The sequence below is a fragment of the Podarcis vaucheri genome (assembly GCF_965113315.1).
Source record: "Podarcis vaucheri genome assembly, chromosome: 10".
Taxonomy (NCBI): Eukaryota; Metazoa; Chordata; class Lepidosauria; order Squamata; family Lacertidae; genus Podarcis; species Podarcis vaucheri.
In genome coordinates this window covers 42,918,366-42,933,493 of record NC_138748.1, presented here as the reverse complement: position 1 = coordinate 42,933,493, position 15,128 = coordinate 42,918,366, and the positions used below count along the sequence as shown (strand labels likewise).

The 15,128-nt window shown below is 46.3% G+C and overlaps 1 protein-coding gene across 3 annotated transcripts in view; it reads left to right on the top strand.

Annotated features, from left to right (window-relative positions):
• The window catches only part of LOC309541833 (cytochrome P450 2D14-like), a 35,614-nt gene that overhangs the window by 9,082 nt on the left and 11,404 nt on the right, over nucleotides 1-15,128 (top strand). For 2 of the 3 annotated variants that reach the window (XM_082240009.1, XM_082240008.1), the window contains exons 2-4: nucleotides 3,085-3,426; nucleotides 7,838-8,009; nucleotides 8,572-8,724. In XM_082240009.1, the coding sequence (XP_082096135.1) occupies nucleotides 3,199-3,426; nucleotides 7,838-8,009; nucleotides 8,572-8,724 (553 nt within the window). In that variant the 5' untranslated portion in view covers nucleotides 3,085-3,198. The remainder of the gene's footprint in view (nucleotides 1-3,084; nucleotides 3,427-7,837; nucleotides 8,010-8,571; nucleotides 8,725-15,128) is intronic. The other variant, XM_082240010.1, reaches the window with a different exon arrangement.

Sequence of the window (15,128 nt, the reverse complement as noted above, 5' to 3'; positions counted from 1 at the left end):
GCACTGATGATGGAGCCCAAGAAAGTAAAATCTCTCACTGCCTCCATTTCTTCCCCATCTATTTGCCAGGAGTTGATGGGCCCAGTGGCCATGATCTTCATTTTTTTGATGTTGAGCTTCAGACCATATTTTGCGCTCTCCTCTTTCACCCTCATTAAAAGGTTCTTTAATTCCTCTTCACTTTCTGCCATCAAGGTTGTGTCATCTGCATATCTGAGGTTGTTGATATTTCTTCCGGCAATCTTAATTCCGGCTTGGGATTCATCCAGCCCAGCCTTTCGCATGATGAATTCTGCATATAAGTTAAATAAGCAGGGAGACAATATACAGCCTTGCCGTACTCCTTTCCCAATTTGGAACCAATCAGTTGTTCCATATCCAGTTCTAACTGTAGCTTCTTGTCCCACATAGAGATTTCGCAGGAGACAGATGAGGTGATCAGGCACTCCCATTTCTTTAAGAACTTGCCATAGTTTGCTGTGGTCAACACAGTCAAAGGCTTTTGCATAGTCAATGAAGCAGAAGTAGATGTCTTTCTGGAACTCTCTGGCTTTCTCCATAATCCAGCGCATGTTTGCAATTTGGTCTCTGGTTCCTCTGCCTCTTCTAAATCCAGCTTGCACTTCTGGGAGTTCTCGGTCCACATACTGCTTGAGCCTTCCTTGTAGAATTTTAAGCATAACCTTGCTAGCATGTGAAATGAGTGAAATTGTGCGGTAGTTGGAGCATTCTTTGGCACTGCCTTTCTTTGGGATTGGAATGTAGACTGATCTTCTCCAATCCTCTGGCCACTGCTGAGTTTTCCAAACTTGCTGGCATATTGAGTGTAGCACCTTAACAGCATCATCTTTTAAAATTTTAAACAGTTCAGCTGGAATACCATCACTTCCACTGGCCTTGTTATTTGCAGTGCTTTCTAAGGCCCATTTGACTTCACTCTCCAGGATGTCTGGCTCAAGGTCAGCAACCACACTACCTGGGGTGTACGAGACATCCATATCTTTCTGGTATAATTCCTCTGTGTATTCTTGCCACCTCTTCTTGATGTCTTCTGCTTCAGTTAGATCTTTACCACTTTTGTCCTTTATTATGGTAATCTTTGTACGAAATGTTCCTTTCATATTTCCGATTTTCTTGAACAGATCTCTGGTTCTTCCCATTCTGTTGCTTTCCTCTATTTCTTTGCATTGCTCGTTTAAGAAGGCCTTCTTGTCTCTCCTTGCTGTTCTTTGGAAATCTGCATTCAATTTCCTGTATCTTTCACTATCTCCCTCGCATTTTGCTTGCCTTCTCTCCTCCGCTATTTGTAAGGCCTCGTTGGACAGCCACTTTGCTTTCTTGCATTTCTTTTTCATTGGGATGGTTTTAGTTGCTGCCTCCTGTATAATGTTGCGAGCCTCCATCCATAGTTCTTCAGGCACTCTGTCCAGCAAATCTAAATCCTTAAACCTGTTCCTCACTTCCACTGTGTATTCATAAGGGATTTGGTTTAGATTGTATCTTACCTGTCCAGTGGTTTTTCCTACTTTCTTCAGTTTAAGCTTGAATTTTGCTATAAGGAGCTGATGATCTGAGCCACAGTCAGCTCCAGGTCTTGTTTTTGCTGACTGTATAGAGCTTCTCCATCTTTGGCTGCAGAGAATATAATCAATCTGATTTCGATGTTGCCCATCTGGGGATGTCCATGTGTAGAGTCGTCTCTTGTGTTGTTGGAAAAGCGTGTTTGTGATGACCAGCTTGTTCTCTTGACAGAACTCTATTAGCCTTTGCCCTGCTTCGTTTTGATCTCCAAGGCCAAACTTGCCAGTTGTTCCTTTTATCTCTTGATTCCCTACTTTAGCATTCCAATCCCCTATAATGAGCAGAACATCCTTCTTTGGTGTCACTTCGATAAGGTTTTGTAAGTCTTCATAGAACTGGTCAATTTCAGTTTCTTCAGCACCAGTAGTTGGTGCATAAACTTGGATTACTGTGATGTTAAAAGGTCTGCCTTGGATTCGTATCGAGATCATTCTATCATTTTTGAGACTGCATCCCAGTACAGCTTTCGCCACTCTTTTGTTGACTATGAGGGCCACTCCATTTCTCTTACGGGTTTCTTGCCCACAGTAGTAGATATGGTAGTCATCCGAACTGAATTCGCCCATTCCCGTCCATTTTAGCTCACTGATGCCCAGGATGTCAATATTTATTCTTGCCATCTCATTTTTGACCACATCCAACTTACCCAGGTTCATGGTTCTTACATTCCAGGTTCCTATGCAATATTTTTCTTTACAGCATTGGACTTTCCTTTCGCTTCCATGCATATCCACAACTGAGCGTCCTTTCGGCTTTGGCCCAGCCGCTTCATCAGCTCTGGATCTACTTGTACTTGTCCTCCGCTCTTCCCCAGTAGCATGTTGGACACCTTCCGACCTGAGGGGCTCATCTTCCAGTGTCATAACTTTTATATGCCTGTTGTCTTTGTCCATGGAGTTTTCTTGGCAGGGATACTGGAGTGGCTTGCCGATTCCTACTCCAGGTGGATCACGTTTGGTCAAAACTCTCCACTATGACCTGTTCATCTTGTGTGCCCTGCTCGGCGTAGTTCATAGCTTCTCTGAGTTCTTCAAGCCCCTTCGCCACGGCAAGGCAGTGATCCATGAAGGGGTATTAAAGGCTTAGCGGCTATTAAAGGCTTAGCGGATTAGCGGCTAAAAGGCTATTAGCAGCTTAGCGGCTTAGAAAAGGGGGAGGGAGCGGGAAAAAATCGGAACACTCACAAGACGTTTTTGTCTTGCAAACAAGCCCATAGGGAAAATCGTCTTGCGAAGCAGCTAAAAAAAACGGAAAACTCCTTTGTCTAGCGGGTTTTCCGTCTTGCGTGGCATTCGTCTTGCGGGGCACCACTGTACCTAAATTCAACTTCCTATCATGTGAAGGCCTTCCTTATCTGACCTACAAAGGTTCAATTCGATTAGCTGAACTTTTCACTTGTACACTGGACTTTCAGACCTTGTGCAATTGCTCATTTACAGTATTAAAGCCCTTGCATACCTTTTAAGATAACCCTATTAATAGTGGCACATCATGTTCCTACAGTGATTCAAAGCAGAGAATAAATAAAAGAGAACAAATGAGAATGAGAGAAACCAGCAGAGGCAAGAACACCCCCAGTCTGCTGAGCAAGAGTTGGGGAGAGAGAAAGCGGAGGGAATGGCTGGGATCGCGGCTTCCATCTCTTGGCTGGGGAGCCAACTCTCCTGCTGCTGCCACAACAACCTCCCAGCTCTGGCCTTGTCTCTCCTACTACTTGCTCTGCTGCTTGATTACGTCAAGCGGAGGAAGAGAAGCAGCCGCTGGCCCCCAGGACCCACCCCTCTGCCTTTCATTGGGAACTTGCTGCTGCTAGATGTAAAGAACCCACATAAATCTGTTCAAGATGTAAGTACTGGCTGCACCATCTCTGAGGACACTGCATGTTACTGAATGATTGCATTAGCCAAGCTCTTAGTATTATTTAATTAGTTAGCCAGCTAGTTATTACCTGTTCTTCAGCCTAAGGCTACAGGGCAGGTAGTGGCTGTACTAGAATCCCGACCCCCTCCCCATAATATTGCACAATATTCCGCTACAGTTTTTGTTCTCATTAAACTGATGCAGATTGGTGAACCAACGACCCCCTGGTGGGCAGCTCCACTTGAAATGATTTCAATAAAAAAGAAAAATATGGAAAAACTAGGGGTAACATACAAACAGCATTTCAAGGGAAGAGCAAGGCCAATTACAATTGAAACCATATGAAGAACTTAAACAGTTTTGTACCACCTGGCTACAATATCATCAATTATATGACAAATTTAACTCTGACAATAAAATAGGTTTCCAAAAAGAAGAATCCAGATTCCAGATAGAACTTTTGAACAATCCCAAAAAAATATCTATCAAAAATGTATACTTTATTACTTGAATGGGAACTCAAAAATGAACAAATTAAAGAAGTAATGATCAAGTGGGACAGGATTTTAGATACGCGATTTCATTAGATCATTGGGAAAAACTTTGGAAATCAGATATTAATTTCACCGCATGCATTACTATCAAAGAAAATATTATGAAGATGTTTTACAGGTGGTACTTAATCCCTGTAAAACTGGCTAAAATTTATAAACTAACATCGAATCTGTGTTGGAGATGTAAGGTATCAGAGAGATCCTTATATCATGTATGGTGGGGATGTGATAAAATTATAAAAAATTGGGGAAATATACATGAGGAACTGAAAAAAATGTTTAACACAACAATTGGTAAGAAGACAGAAACATTCCTTTTAGGAATTATAACAAATGACATCCCAAACGACATGAAGAGAATCTTTTTATATGCAACAGCTGTCACAAGGTTATTGACTGCAAAAAATTGGAAATCAGAAGAAGTACCAACATTGAAAGATTGGCAATATACATTTTTTGAAATGATTGAATTAGCAAAAATAATGGCAACAATTAGAATGCAATCTAATCAAAATCTCAAACAGGAATGGAAATGTGTAGAAGAATACATGACCAAAAGATGCTTCAACAAGCATTAACTGATATGTATAGACTGATTTCACAAAGTTAAGTTAAGCTAAGCAGATATATAAGATTGAATGTTTAATTATTAAGATACAAAATTACAATCTCAATAATAATAATAACAACAAGGAAGTCACGCACGGGTGGAGGGAAGACACAGGGCAAGAAATAAGAAATGGATAAATGTTGGTACATAATGAAATGTGAAAATGTGAATTTACAAATATAATGTATATGTATCAATATGTAAAGATTGCATATATGTATTGCAACATTAAAATAAATAAATTAAGTGCAAAAATTTTTTTGATGCAGATTGGCAAACACACACACACACACACAGAGAGAGAGAGAGAGAGAGAGAGAGAGAGAAAGAGAATTTATTTTTGACACAGCCCTGCTACCAATGTTCAATGGCCTGCCCAGGACACTAATACCATACAGTGGTGGCTTTAGTCTGAGAGAATGAGGATTACGGTAATAAGGAGAGCTTTCATTTAAATTTGGCTTTGCGTTGTTACATTGGTCTTTTTATGAACCATTTTTAAAAGTCCCCAAGGGTTTCTTAGTTTGCATGATGCATTTTCACTCCTCCTCAGCCAAAAGGAAGCAGTCTGTAGCATGCACAACAGCAACCCCAGTGTCTGATCACCCCTGCCGCCTCCAAGCCACCAAGTGAGGCTCTCCACCTCCTCCCTGCCCAGAGCAATGCAAAGAGGGCAGAGATGGGAGGGAAGGGCTTTGCTAGCACCAGGGGCATAGCTAGCTACTCCCGCACCCATAGCAGCATGGGCTGGGTGAGCCTTCCATGGGGGCACCGCGGTCATCCATGCACAGGGTCGGCACAGCCATCCGCCCAGGGTGGTGGTGCGGTGAGCTGCCCACGGAGTCTGCCTGGCAGACGCAAGCCCCACCTGGAACAGAATAAGATTCAGGAGAGGAGGTGCTAGTCTGCTGTTGTCAGGTGAAAGTTCATGGGTAGCAAGCAATAGACTTTATTTGCGTAGCCGACAGGCCATAGCATCAAAGGACAAACACTGACAAAAATACATTACAAATATAATTACCATAAAATCTTATGACCTATTAAAACCCTAGTTAGAAGCTGGATTATCATTCATCAATGACCCTCTGTCCCATGGGCGGCGGCCTTTTCTCTGGTAGATTGTTCCAGGTCGGTTAAGTAAATAGACCAGCCAAATTGAAAGATTATAAATATAAATATAACCTCGGAGGGATGGTCAGGACAGGGAGAAAGATAATAATAACCAGATGCAGATAAATTAATAATCTCAGTACTTAAAACTTGGCAGAGGTAATAAAATAATAATAATAAAACATAATAATAATAAGATCCTAGGCGAGGAATCCAGGTGATGACACTGATGTCATTCAGATAGCAGCTCTCAGTCTCATTGCTCTCTCGATAAATCTGGCAATCTTCTCTGTTGTCGAGCTGTTCTGGTCGGCTAGGAGTGAGAACAATTTGGCTTCACAAGAGCGGCCCGGGATGGCAGATAGGAGCGGCGTGATGGTCTCGCCCCTGAGATCTTTATATAGGGAGCAAGACAAGAGAACGTGTGACACAGTCTCTACGTAGCCAGCTCCACAGGGGCAAAGCCAGTGTGGTGTAGTGGTTGAGAGAGCGGTAGTCTTATAATCTGGGGAACCGGGTTCACGTCTCCGCTCCTCCGCATGCAGCTGCTGGGTGACCTTGGGCCAGTCGCACTTCTTTGAAGTCTCTCAGCCCCACTCACCTCACAGAGTGTTTGTTGTGGGGGAGGAAGGAAAAGGAGAATGTTAGCCGCTTTGAGACTCCTTAAAGGGAGTGAAAGGCGGGATATCAAATCCAAACTCTTCTTCTTTGAATGAAATTTTTTGATATCTACCTTCAAGAACAGCTGAGGGTAACATATTTAGTCTGGCCAGTGTAAAGGCTCGTCTGAGTTTTGGCATGGTTAAGATAGACAAATAAGGTGCCCGAGAATCAAAGTGGGAAGGGGGCAGATAAGCGTACCAAGCACTAAATTTCTTAATATAGGTCAGATTATTCTGCTGCTCAATATCCTTCATGCGCTGGTCAATAATGGTTTTTGCCTTGGGGATACCCATTTTCAGGAGATGCTGTGCTTGGAGGCCACATGTAAGTAGTTTTTGATGCACTACTTTGGACCACCGACTTCTGTGAGCATCTTGTGCTACTAGAGGTAGTAGTCCAGGTGGGTTTAAATTTAGGCGAAGCCAATAGTTGAATGTTCTTAACCAGGTTCGGGTTTCGACGGAGAGGAGGCCAGTCTCCAGCCGTAGGGCCGCATTTGGTGCGCATGGTGGAACGGCTAGAATCTGTCTTAAGGATTTAGACTGGACCGTTTCAAGTGTGCGGCAAAAGTTCATGGGTAGAACAACCTGATAGGGCTGATCTCTCATCAGAGTTTGTGGAGGCCCCGATCCCTTCCCACACCATCTCTTCCTCTGTGGAGAAGTGAATGTTTATTATTACGGCTAAACAGCCAGCGTAGTAAAACCAAAATTTCAGCATCATTTTTACATAAACATTAAAACAATCCAAGTGGAATTTAACAATCCATATACTAATTAAATAGATTTAAAATATGTATCCGAGGAAATATAAACTCCATTACAAGTTTTTTTAAAAAAAAACAAATAAAAGAATTTGACTGTGAGCTGTGTCAATATATGACTGTTTGTGGAGCTGTATAATCTTTTGCTTTTGTTGACTTATGGCTATTGCACAATGAAGTCTGCAGTGGAAAAGAACTTGGCCCACAGTTTCAACGTGACCGCTCTTACATGGGCAGAACTTCTCGCCGTGGGGAATCTTTTTGTATCTGCCTTCCAATAGTGCGGATGGCAAGACATTGAATTTGGCTTGCGTAAATGCCTTTCTAAATTTGGGGGTGACCAAGTTTGACAAATAATTGGGACGTGCTGGGGCCATTTTGTTTGTCCAAAGTGTGGTATATACCTCAGCTTGCGCTAAATGGTTTTGTAGTTTGGCATCTCTAATTCTCATGAAAATGTTCATTTTTGCTTGGGTGCTCCTCTCTCCCTCTCTCTCTACCCTGAGAAAACTAGTCTTTCTGTATATATATTCTGGCGAAATGATTAAACATTTTTGATTAAACACCTCAAGCCTGAAATATGTCTGTGCTTTCTGGAATTTCCCATATATATTGTACTGCAACATTATACCATCCCTACTTTTATTGTCCTTTCCCCCTGGATAATTTTCTCCCTTTCCTTCCTATTGATCAAAGCTGGAAAAAAAGTTTGGACCAGTCATCTCTCTGCAGTTTGGATGGCGAAATATGGTCATCCTGAATGGGTTCAAGACGATAAAGGAGGCCCTGGGACAAAACCCTGAGAACTTTGTTGACCGACCAGAAGTTCCTCTGTTCAGTCTACTAAACCGTGGAAAGAATTGTGGAGGTGAGTATAGCTGATACCCTGATGAACTGGATAAGAAGCAGTAGAGTTGGAGAAACAGGCAGGAAGTGACCAGGCATGCAAGTGGGCCAGGATGGCACCTCAGGTGGTAAGTGAAACACTCTGTTGCCTGGGAGAAGATGCATATTCATGTGACGTGGCAGGAGGTTTTTGAGAAACTTCTTCTTCTTAAACTTGCCTGTAAACAACTAAGTAGGGACAGGAAGGTAGGCTAGAAGTGTTTGTGGGTTTATTTGCAAAGTCATCCATACTGTTCCACAGGACAGCTATCATCTGCTGGTTGTGTGTCAGCATAAGATGGAAGGCAGCCCAGTGGAAAGTTAACAGACATTGTTTAGTCTCTGCAGTTGTCAATCGAGTCCGAAGGCCAGAAAAATGGGCCAGCAGTTTAATGGGGACTCTACCATTCTTCACTTGTAAAAACAACAAAGCAAAGCAAAGAATTAACTTTGGAATGTTTCTTTGGACAACTTGTCATGTTATTATATTTTATATTATTTTATATTATTTTATATTATTTTATATTATATTTTACATCCTCCAGGAATAGGATTTGCAACATGTGACAATGGCTGGAGGGAGCAGAGGCGATTCATTGTCTCCACCCTCAAGAATTTTGGGATGGGGAAGAAAACGCTTGAAAAAAGAGTGTCTGAAGAAGCTGGATATTTGTGTTCTGAGTTCAAATCCAAAGAAGGTACATCTCATTCCTGGGAATTTTTCCCTGCTATGGGATCTCACTTGATGCAAAGCATGAGGAGCACTCTATACTTTATACAGAAACTAACTCCCATCTCCAAAGCTTCTCATACAGTGGTACCTCCGTTTACGAACTTAATTTATTCCGGAGGTCCGTTCTTAACCCGAAACTGTTCTTAACCTGAGGCGCACTTTTGCTAATGGGGCCTCCTGCTGCCGCAGCACTGCCAGCATGCAACTTCCACTCGCATTCCGGGGCAAAGTTCACTACCCAGAACACCTACTTCTGGGTTAGCAGCACTCATTACCCAAAGTGTTTGTAAGGAGGATGGTACGTAACCCGAGGTTCCACTGTATTTAATTTTTGAAGCATGTAAAATGATTACTAATAATCTTGTGGCACTATAAAGAATGCAAAAATTATTATGGCATAAGCTTTCATGGACTAGAATCCTCTTTAGGAGATGCACTGAATGCAAACCTAAATTACTTGTGTGATAGTGTGATGGGATGATGAGCTGCTTGTGCGTAAAATCGTAATCCCTCAGAGTTTGTGCAACTCCACAAACCTCTGTGTGTGACAGAGCTCCTCAAACATGTCTGCTCTAATCGCTTGCAGATTCCGACAGTGGTTGTTTTCGGAATCGTTTCCAGCATAAGAGCTCCTTAACGGAAACCCGCCTTCTGGACTCACGGCGTGACAGTTTCCGGCGAGGCGTGGGTCTCCCTATGGGAGCTTCAGATACCTCCCCACTGTTCTCGCTGGAAGCGTCTCTGAGCCCTCCCTCCTGCTCGCATTCCCTCAGAGATCCACTCCTCCCCCTGCTGGTCCCTGCTTCGGCTGTTGAGTCTCTTCCTTCCTCCCTGAGCCCCTCCACCACCTGTTCCTCCGATGGCAGTTCCCTGACATCCACCTCCCCTCCAGGGCCCCCCTCACCCCCTCCCATTTCCTCTCCTGTGGGAGGTGAGGAGGTAAAACCCCGAAAAGAATCTTCTTCATCTTCAGACGTCTCGAACAATTCCCTCCATCGATCGCCGTCCTGACTCGCTGAATCCTCCTCCTCCTCGGAATCTGTGAACCCCTCCAACCCCTCTTCTTCGTCGGTGGTGGCAAAGTATTCCCTCCGGAACCTCGCTACAAGCTGAGGTTTACGTGGGAACCTCTGATGAAAAGCTTCTATTAAAACCTCGTCATTGACATCCTCTGCCCTGACCCAGGTGTTTTCCGACTCCGGTTCCCCTTCCCACATTACCAAATACTCTACTTGATCTCCCTTCCACCTGGAATCGAGGATCTCCGCCACATTGTAGCTTTGTTCCCTTTCCTCCATTGCTGGTCCCCGAGTGACCCTCCCTTCTCTGTCCCCTTTATACAGTGACAGCAATGACCTGTGGAAAACTGGGTGCAGCTTCATGTGGTTCGGTAACCGGAGTTTGAAAGCCACTGGATTGACCTGTTGTGTGATTTCAAATGGGCCCAGTCTTTTGGGTCTTAACTTCTTACAACCCCCTTTGAAGGGTAACCCTTGGGTTGACAGCCACCCTTGGTCCCCCACCCTAATGGTTTCACCTTCTCTCCTGTGTTTGTCTGCCTGCCTCTTATATTCCTCCTTGGCCCTGTCTAAGTTAAGTTGGAGCTGGCGATGGATAGCTTCCATTTCTTCTACGAACTGTTCGGCAGCTGGAACGCTCCATCTCTCCCCTTCCCCCCCTGGGAAAGCCCTGGGATGGCACCCGTAATTTGCCAAAAAGGGGCTCATCCCCGTGGATACGTTCTCTGCATTGTTGTAGGCAAATTCCGCCAATGCCAACTTCTCCACCCAATCATTCTCTCTGTCATTGACGTAACACCTCAAATATTGTTGGAGGATGCCATTGGCTCTTTCCGCCTGCCCATTGGTTTCCGGATGCCGGGCAGTCGAGAAATTTACCTCCACATGCAGTAAGCTCATGAGCTTCCTCCAGAACCTGGAAGTAAATTGTTTCCCCCGGTCTGAAACCACCCTCAAGGGGGCGCCATGCAACCTAAACACATTTTCTACAAACAATTTAGCGGTTTCTTCTGCCGTGACCGCATGTGAGCAGGCTATAAAGTGTGCCATTTTGGTTAACAGGTCTACCACAACCATGATGGCTGTTTTCCCTCTGGACCTTGGCAGATCAGTCATGAAATCTATGGCCACTGCTTCCCATGGTCTTTCTGGTGTGGGTAGCGGTTCTAATAACCCTGCCGGCGCCCGCCTTTCCCCTTTGGCTCGCTGGCATTGGTCACAACTCCTCACATACTCCCGCACGTCTTCCCTGACCTTAGGCCACCAAAATTCCCTGGTCACCAGCCACATGGTTCTGTGTTGCCCAAAATGCCCCGCTGTGGGGCTATCGTGCAGCTGCTTGAGTACCTTCCCCCTCAACTCTCCTTCAGGTATTATAACGCTCCCTTGTAGTACAACGCCCCGTTTCTCTCCTCAAAACCTCCGGGTTTATCTCCCTCCCTCCTGAGTCCCCTGAGTTTGTCCTGTGCGTATTCATCGTTCTCCGTTCCCTCTACCAGTTCTCTTTGCCCCACCAATGCCGCCCCACACACCCAGCGGTCCTCTGGAATGACATGTCTCTCTTCGGGTGCTCCCTCCCCCTCCAAATATTCAGGTTTACGTGAGAGAGCGTCCGCCCTAACGTTCTCTGGGCCTGGCACATAACAAATCTCAAAGTTAAATCTGGAGAACTCCTGGGCCCATCTCAACTGCCGTTGGTTGAGCACTCGTGCCGTTCTCCAATACTCTAGGTTCTTGTGGTCAGTGCACACTTGCACCTTATGTTGTGCGCCAATTAGCAGGTGCCTCCATCTCCGAAAAGCCTCATGAATAGCGAGAAGTTCTCGATCGTACACCGTGTAGTTCCTCTCGGATTTGTTCAGTTTTCGCGAAAAAAAAGCACACGGTCTCCACTCTGACTCCTCCCCCCCTGGCTGCAGGAGAAGCACCGCCCCAATGGCTCTGTCTGATGCGTCTGTTTCGACTCTCATCTTTTTTTGTAAATCCACATGCAGAAGTTGTTCTTCAGAGGCGAAGGCCCTCTTTAGCTCCTCAAAAGCTCGCTCCGCCTCCTCAGTCCAAACAAATTTCTTCTTACTGCTGAGACAGTCCGTTATGGGCGCCGTCAGGTGGGCAAAGTTTCGGATGAACTTACGGTAAAAGTTCCCAAACCCTAGGAACCTCTGCACATCCTTCTTTGTTTTGGGAGTTTTCCATTCCAGCACTGCCTGGACCTTGCCGGGATCCATAGCCAATCCCTTGTCTGACAGGCGGTACCCCAGGAACTCTACCTCCTTGGTATGAAACTGACACTTCTCCAGTTTCACCCACAGCTGCTTGTCTAGCAGCCTGCGCAACACTTCTCTGACGTCTCTCACATGCTGCTCCTCGTTCTCAGAATACACCAACACGTCATCCAGGAAGGCCACACAATTCTTGTAAAGCAAAGGCCCTAGTACGTGGTTCATCAGCGATTGAAAGCACGCTGAGCCTGCTTGTAATCCAAATGGCATAACGAGATATTCAAAGGCCCCCAAAGGGGTGAACATGGTGGTTTTCCATTCGTCCCCTTTCCTTATACGTATCAGATTGTACGCCCCCCTTAGGTCCAGCTTGGTAAAAATCTTTCCCTTCCGCACCCTGTTCAAAATGTCATCTATTCTAGGCATGGGAAAGGCCAATGGTTCTGACACTGCGTTTAAGGCCCGAAAGTCACACACAAGTCTCGGCTTGTCCGTGTTTTTTTTATCCACAAAAAACACTGGACTACCTCCCACTGCCCTTGACTCTCTGATGAAACCCCTCTTCAGGTTCTTGTCAATGAATTCTCGTAACTCCTGCATTTCTCTGTCTGACATGGCATACAACTTGCCTGCGGGGAGCTGCGCCCCAGGCAGTAAATTGATTTGACAATCAAAGGGTCTATGCGGGGGTAGTTGGTCAGCTTCCCTTTCGCTGAACACGTCGCTGAGATCTGCGTATTGTTGTGGTACCTTCACCTTCTCCATTACTTCCGTTCCTGCTAGGGTAGCTTGGGCTCCTGCTGAACCCTTTCCCTCCCTGCAGTGTTCTAAGCAATGTGCGGAACCGAAGGAAACCACTCTCTGATGCCAGCCCACCAGTGGATCATGTAACGCCAGCCAGCTCATCCCCAAAATAATGGGAGCCCCTCCCAAGGTGGCCACATTAAACGCTATCAGTTCTGTGTGCCTTGCCACCTTCATTGTCATTGGGACGGTCTGCAAGCTGACTTCCCCTCCCAACAGCTCCCTGCCATCGATCGTGGTCACCTGTAGGGGGTTGCTTAAAGGGATCGTCTGTATCTGGTGTTCAGCTGCAAACTCCTTGCTCATGAAATTGCAGGAGCTGCCTGAGTCCAACAGCGCCTTAATCTTCAGAGGGTATCCGTTTTGCAACTCTAGTGACACCTCTATCACTAGGGCAGGTTTGGGAGATTCTGGCGTGGGCACTTTCACTGCTCTTTGGCCTGGCTGCTGTGCCCCGACGGTGGCAGCCAGGCGTTGGCTTTTACTTGCTCCGATATCTCTTCCACTCCTCCCTCAACAGCTCCCACCATTCCTTGCCATTCCTTCCTCTGGGGGCAGACTCTGGCAAAGTGACCTGGCTGTTGGCAGAGATAGCATTTCCGGGCGCCTTTTCCCTCCTTCCTACCCCCTTCGCTGGGCTTTGAAACTGCGCACGCACGCGCTGTTCCGATTTCCATCGGCTCTGCCGGCGGGAAAGCTGGCTCAGGAATGTCTGGAATGCGTAACTCCTTCCAACGTTCCCCCTTACCTTCCCGCCTCTCCAAGGCTCTCGCCTCCTGGCGCGCTCCTATGGTCAGCGCAGATTTGGTCAGCTGATCCATAGAAACCGCCCTGGGGCTCCGGGACAATTCGTCTTTCACAGCCGAAGAAAGACCTTCTTCAAATAGCATCTGAATGGGTGCCGCCGATAAGTCCCACCCCAATCTGTGAACCAGCATGGTAAACTCAGTCCAGTACTCACGGACAGATCGGCTTCCCTGCTTGCAAGCCATTAGCTGTCTGCGCACCACTCCCTCCTCAATATCGCTGGAAAACATGATATCCATTGCACGAAAGAACTTCATGGTGTCCTTTAGGACGTCATTATGCGTTGCCATCAGGGGTCTAACCCAGTCCCTCGCCCCCCTCTCAAGATGCCCAATCACGAAAGCCACTCGCGATTCCTCGTCAGGGAATTCATCAAACTGCACATTGAGGGCATATTGCATCTCTGTCCTAAAGGCATGGTAGTCCTTGGGGTCCCCCCCAAACTTCTGCACCAATCCTGGTACCTTTCTGGTGAACTGGGTGGCTCTCCCCTTCTTGTCTGCATCCTGAGCCCTTCTCTCCTCAAGCCTCGCCGTCTGCAGCGCCAGTTGGATTTCCAACGCTCAGTACCTTTCTTCCAAGCTTGGACCAGCTCCAACCCCTGCTCCTTCGGTTCCGGCTGGGTCGCTCATGATGCCTTCTCCTGCACAGGCAGCGTACAAAGACTGTCGGAATGCTGTGATGGGATGATGAGCTGCTTGTGCGTAAAATCGTAATCCCTCAGAGTTTGTGCAACTCCACAAACCTCTGTGTGTGACAGAGCTCCTCAAACATGTCTGCTCTAATCGCTTGCAGATTCCGACAGTGGTTGTTTTCGGAATCGTTTCCAGCATAAGAGCTCCTTAACGGAAACCCGCCTTCTGGACTCACGGCGTGACAGTTTCCGGCGAGGCGTGGGTCTCCCTATGGGAGCTTCAGATACCTCCCCACTGTTCTCGCTGGAAGCGTCTCTGAGCCCTCCCTCCTGCTCGCATTCCCTCAGAGATCCACTCCTCCCCCTGCTGGTCCCTGCTTCGGCTGTTGAGTCTCTTCCTTCCTCCCTGAGCCCCTCCACCACCTGTTCCTCCGATGGCAGTTCCCTGACAGATAGCAAAGGAATTGGTGCTCCAAGCATGAAGTGTGGACATTTCAGGACATCTCTGTAACCCTTTCACTCAACCAGTATGCAAAATAATGTAAGCACTATAACCAGGTGTTCTGGAGTCCAGAATCTGAGGGACCTCAAATTATTTTCCATGTAGCAGTACTGGCAGCAGCACAGATAGTTCCCTTTCAGGTCCTCCTCAGATCTTGCTGTCATGAGAAAGGACTGGAAGAAAGTGGGAGAGGTTGGTGGTTGAGAGATATGAAGTTGCTCATTTTAGCCAGTCAGTCCGTCTGTCCCAGTCCCCCCACAATGTCCTAGTTCTATTATTCAACTTTAAGAGGAGTAGTGCCTCTGCTGGGGAAAACTCAGCTGCCGTGTGTGGCTCCTAAAAGCTGTCAGCATGCGACAGCGGCTGCAGCCCAGGAATGGC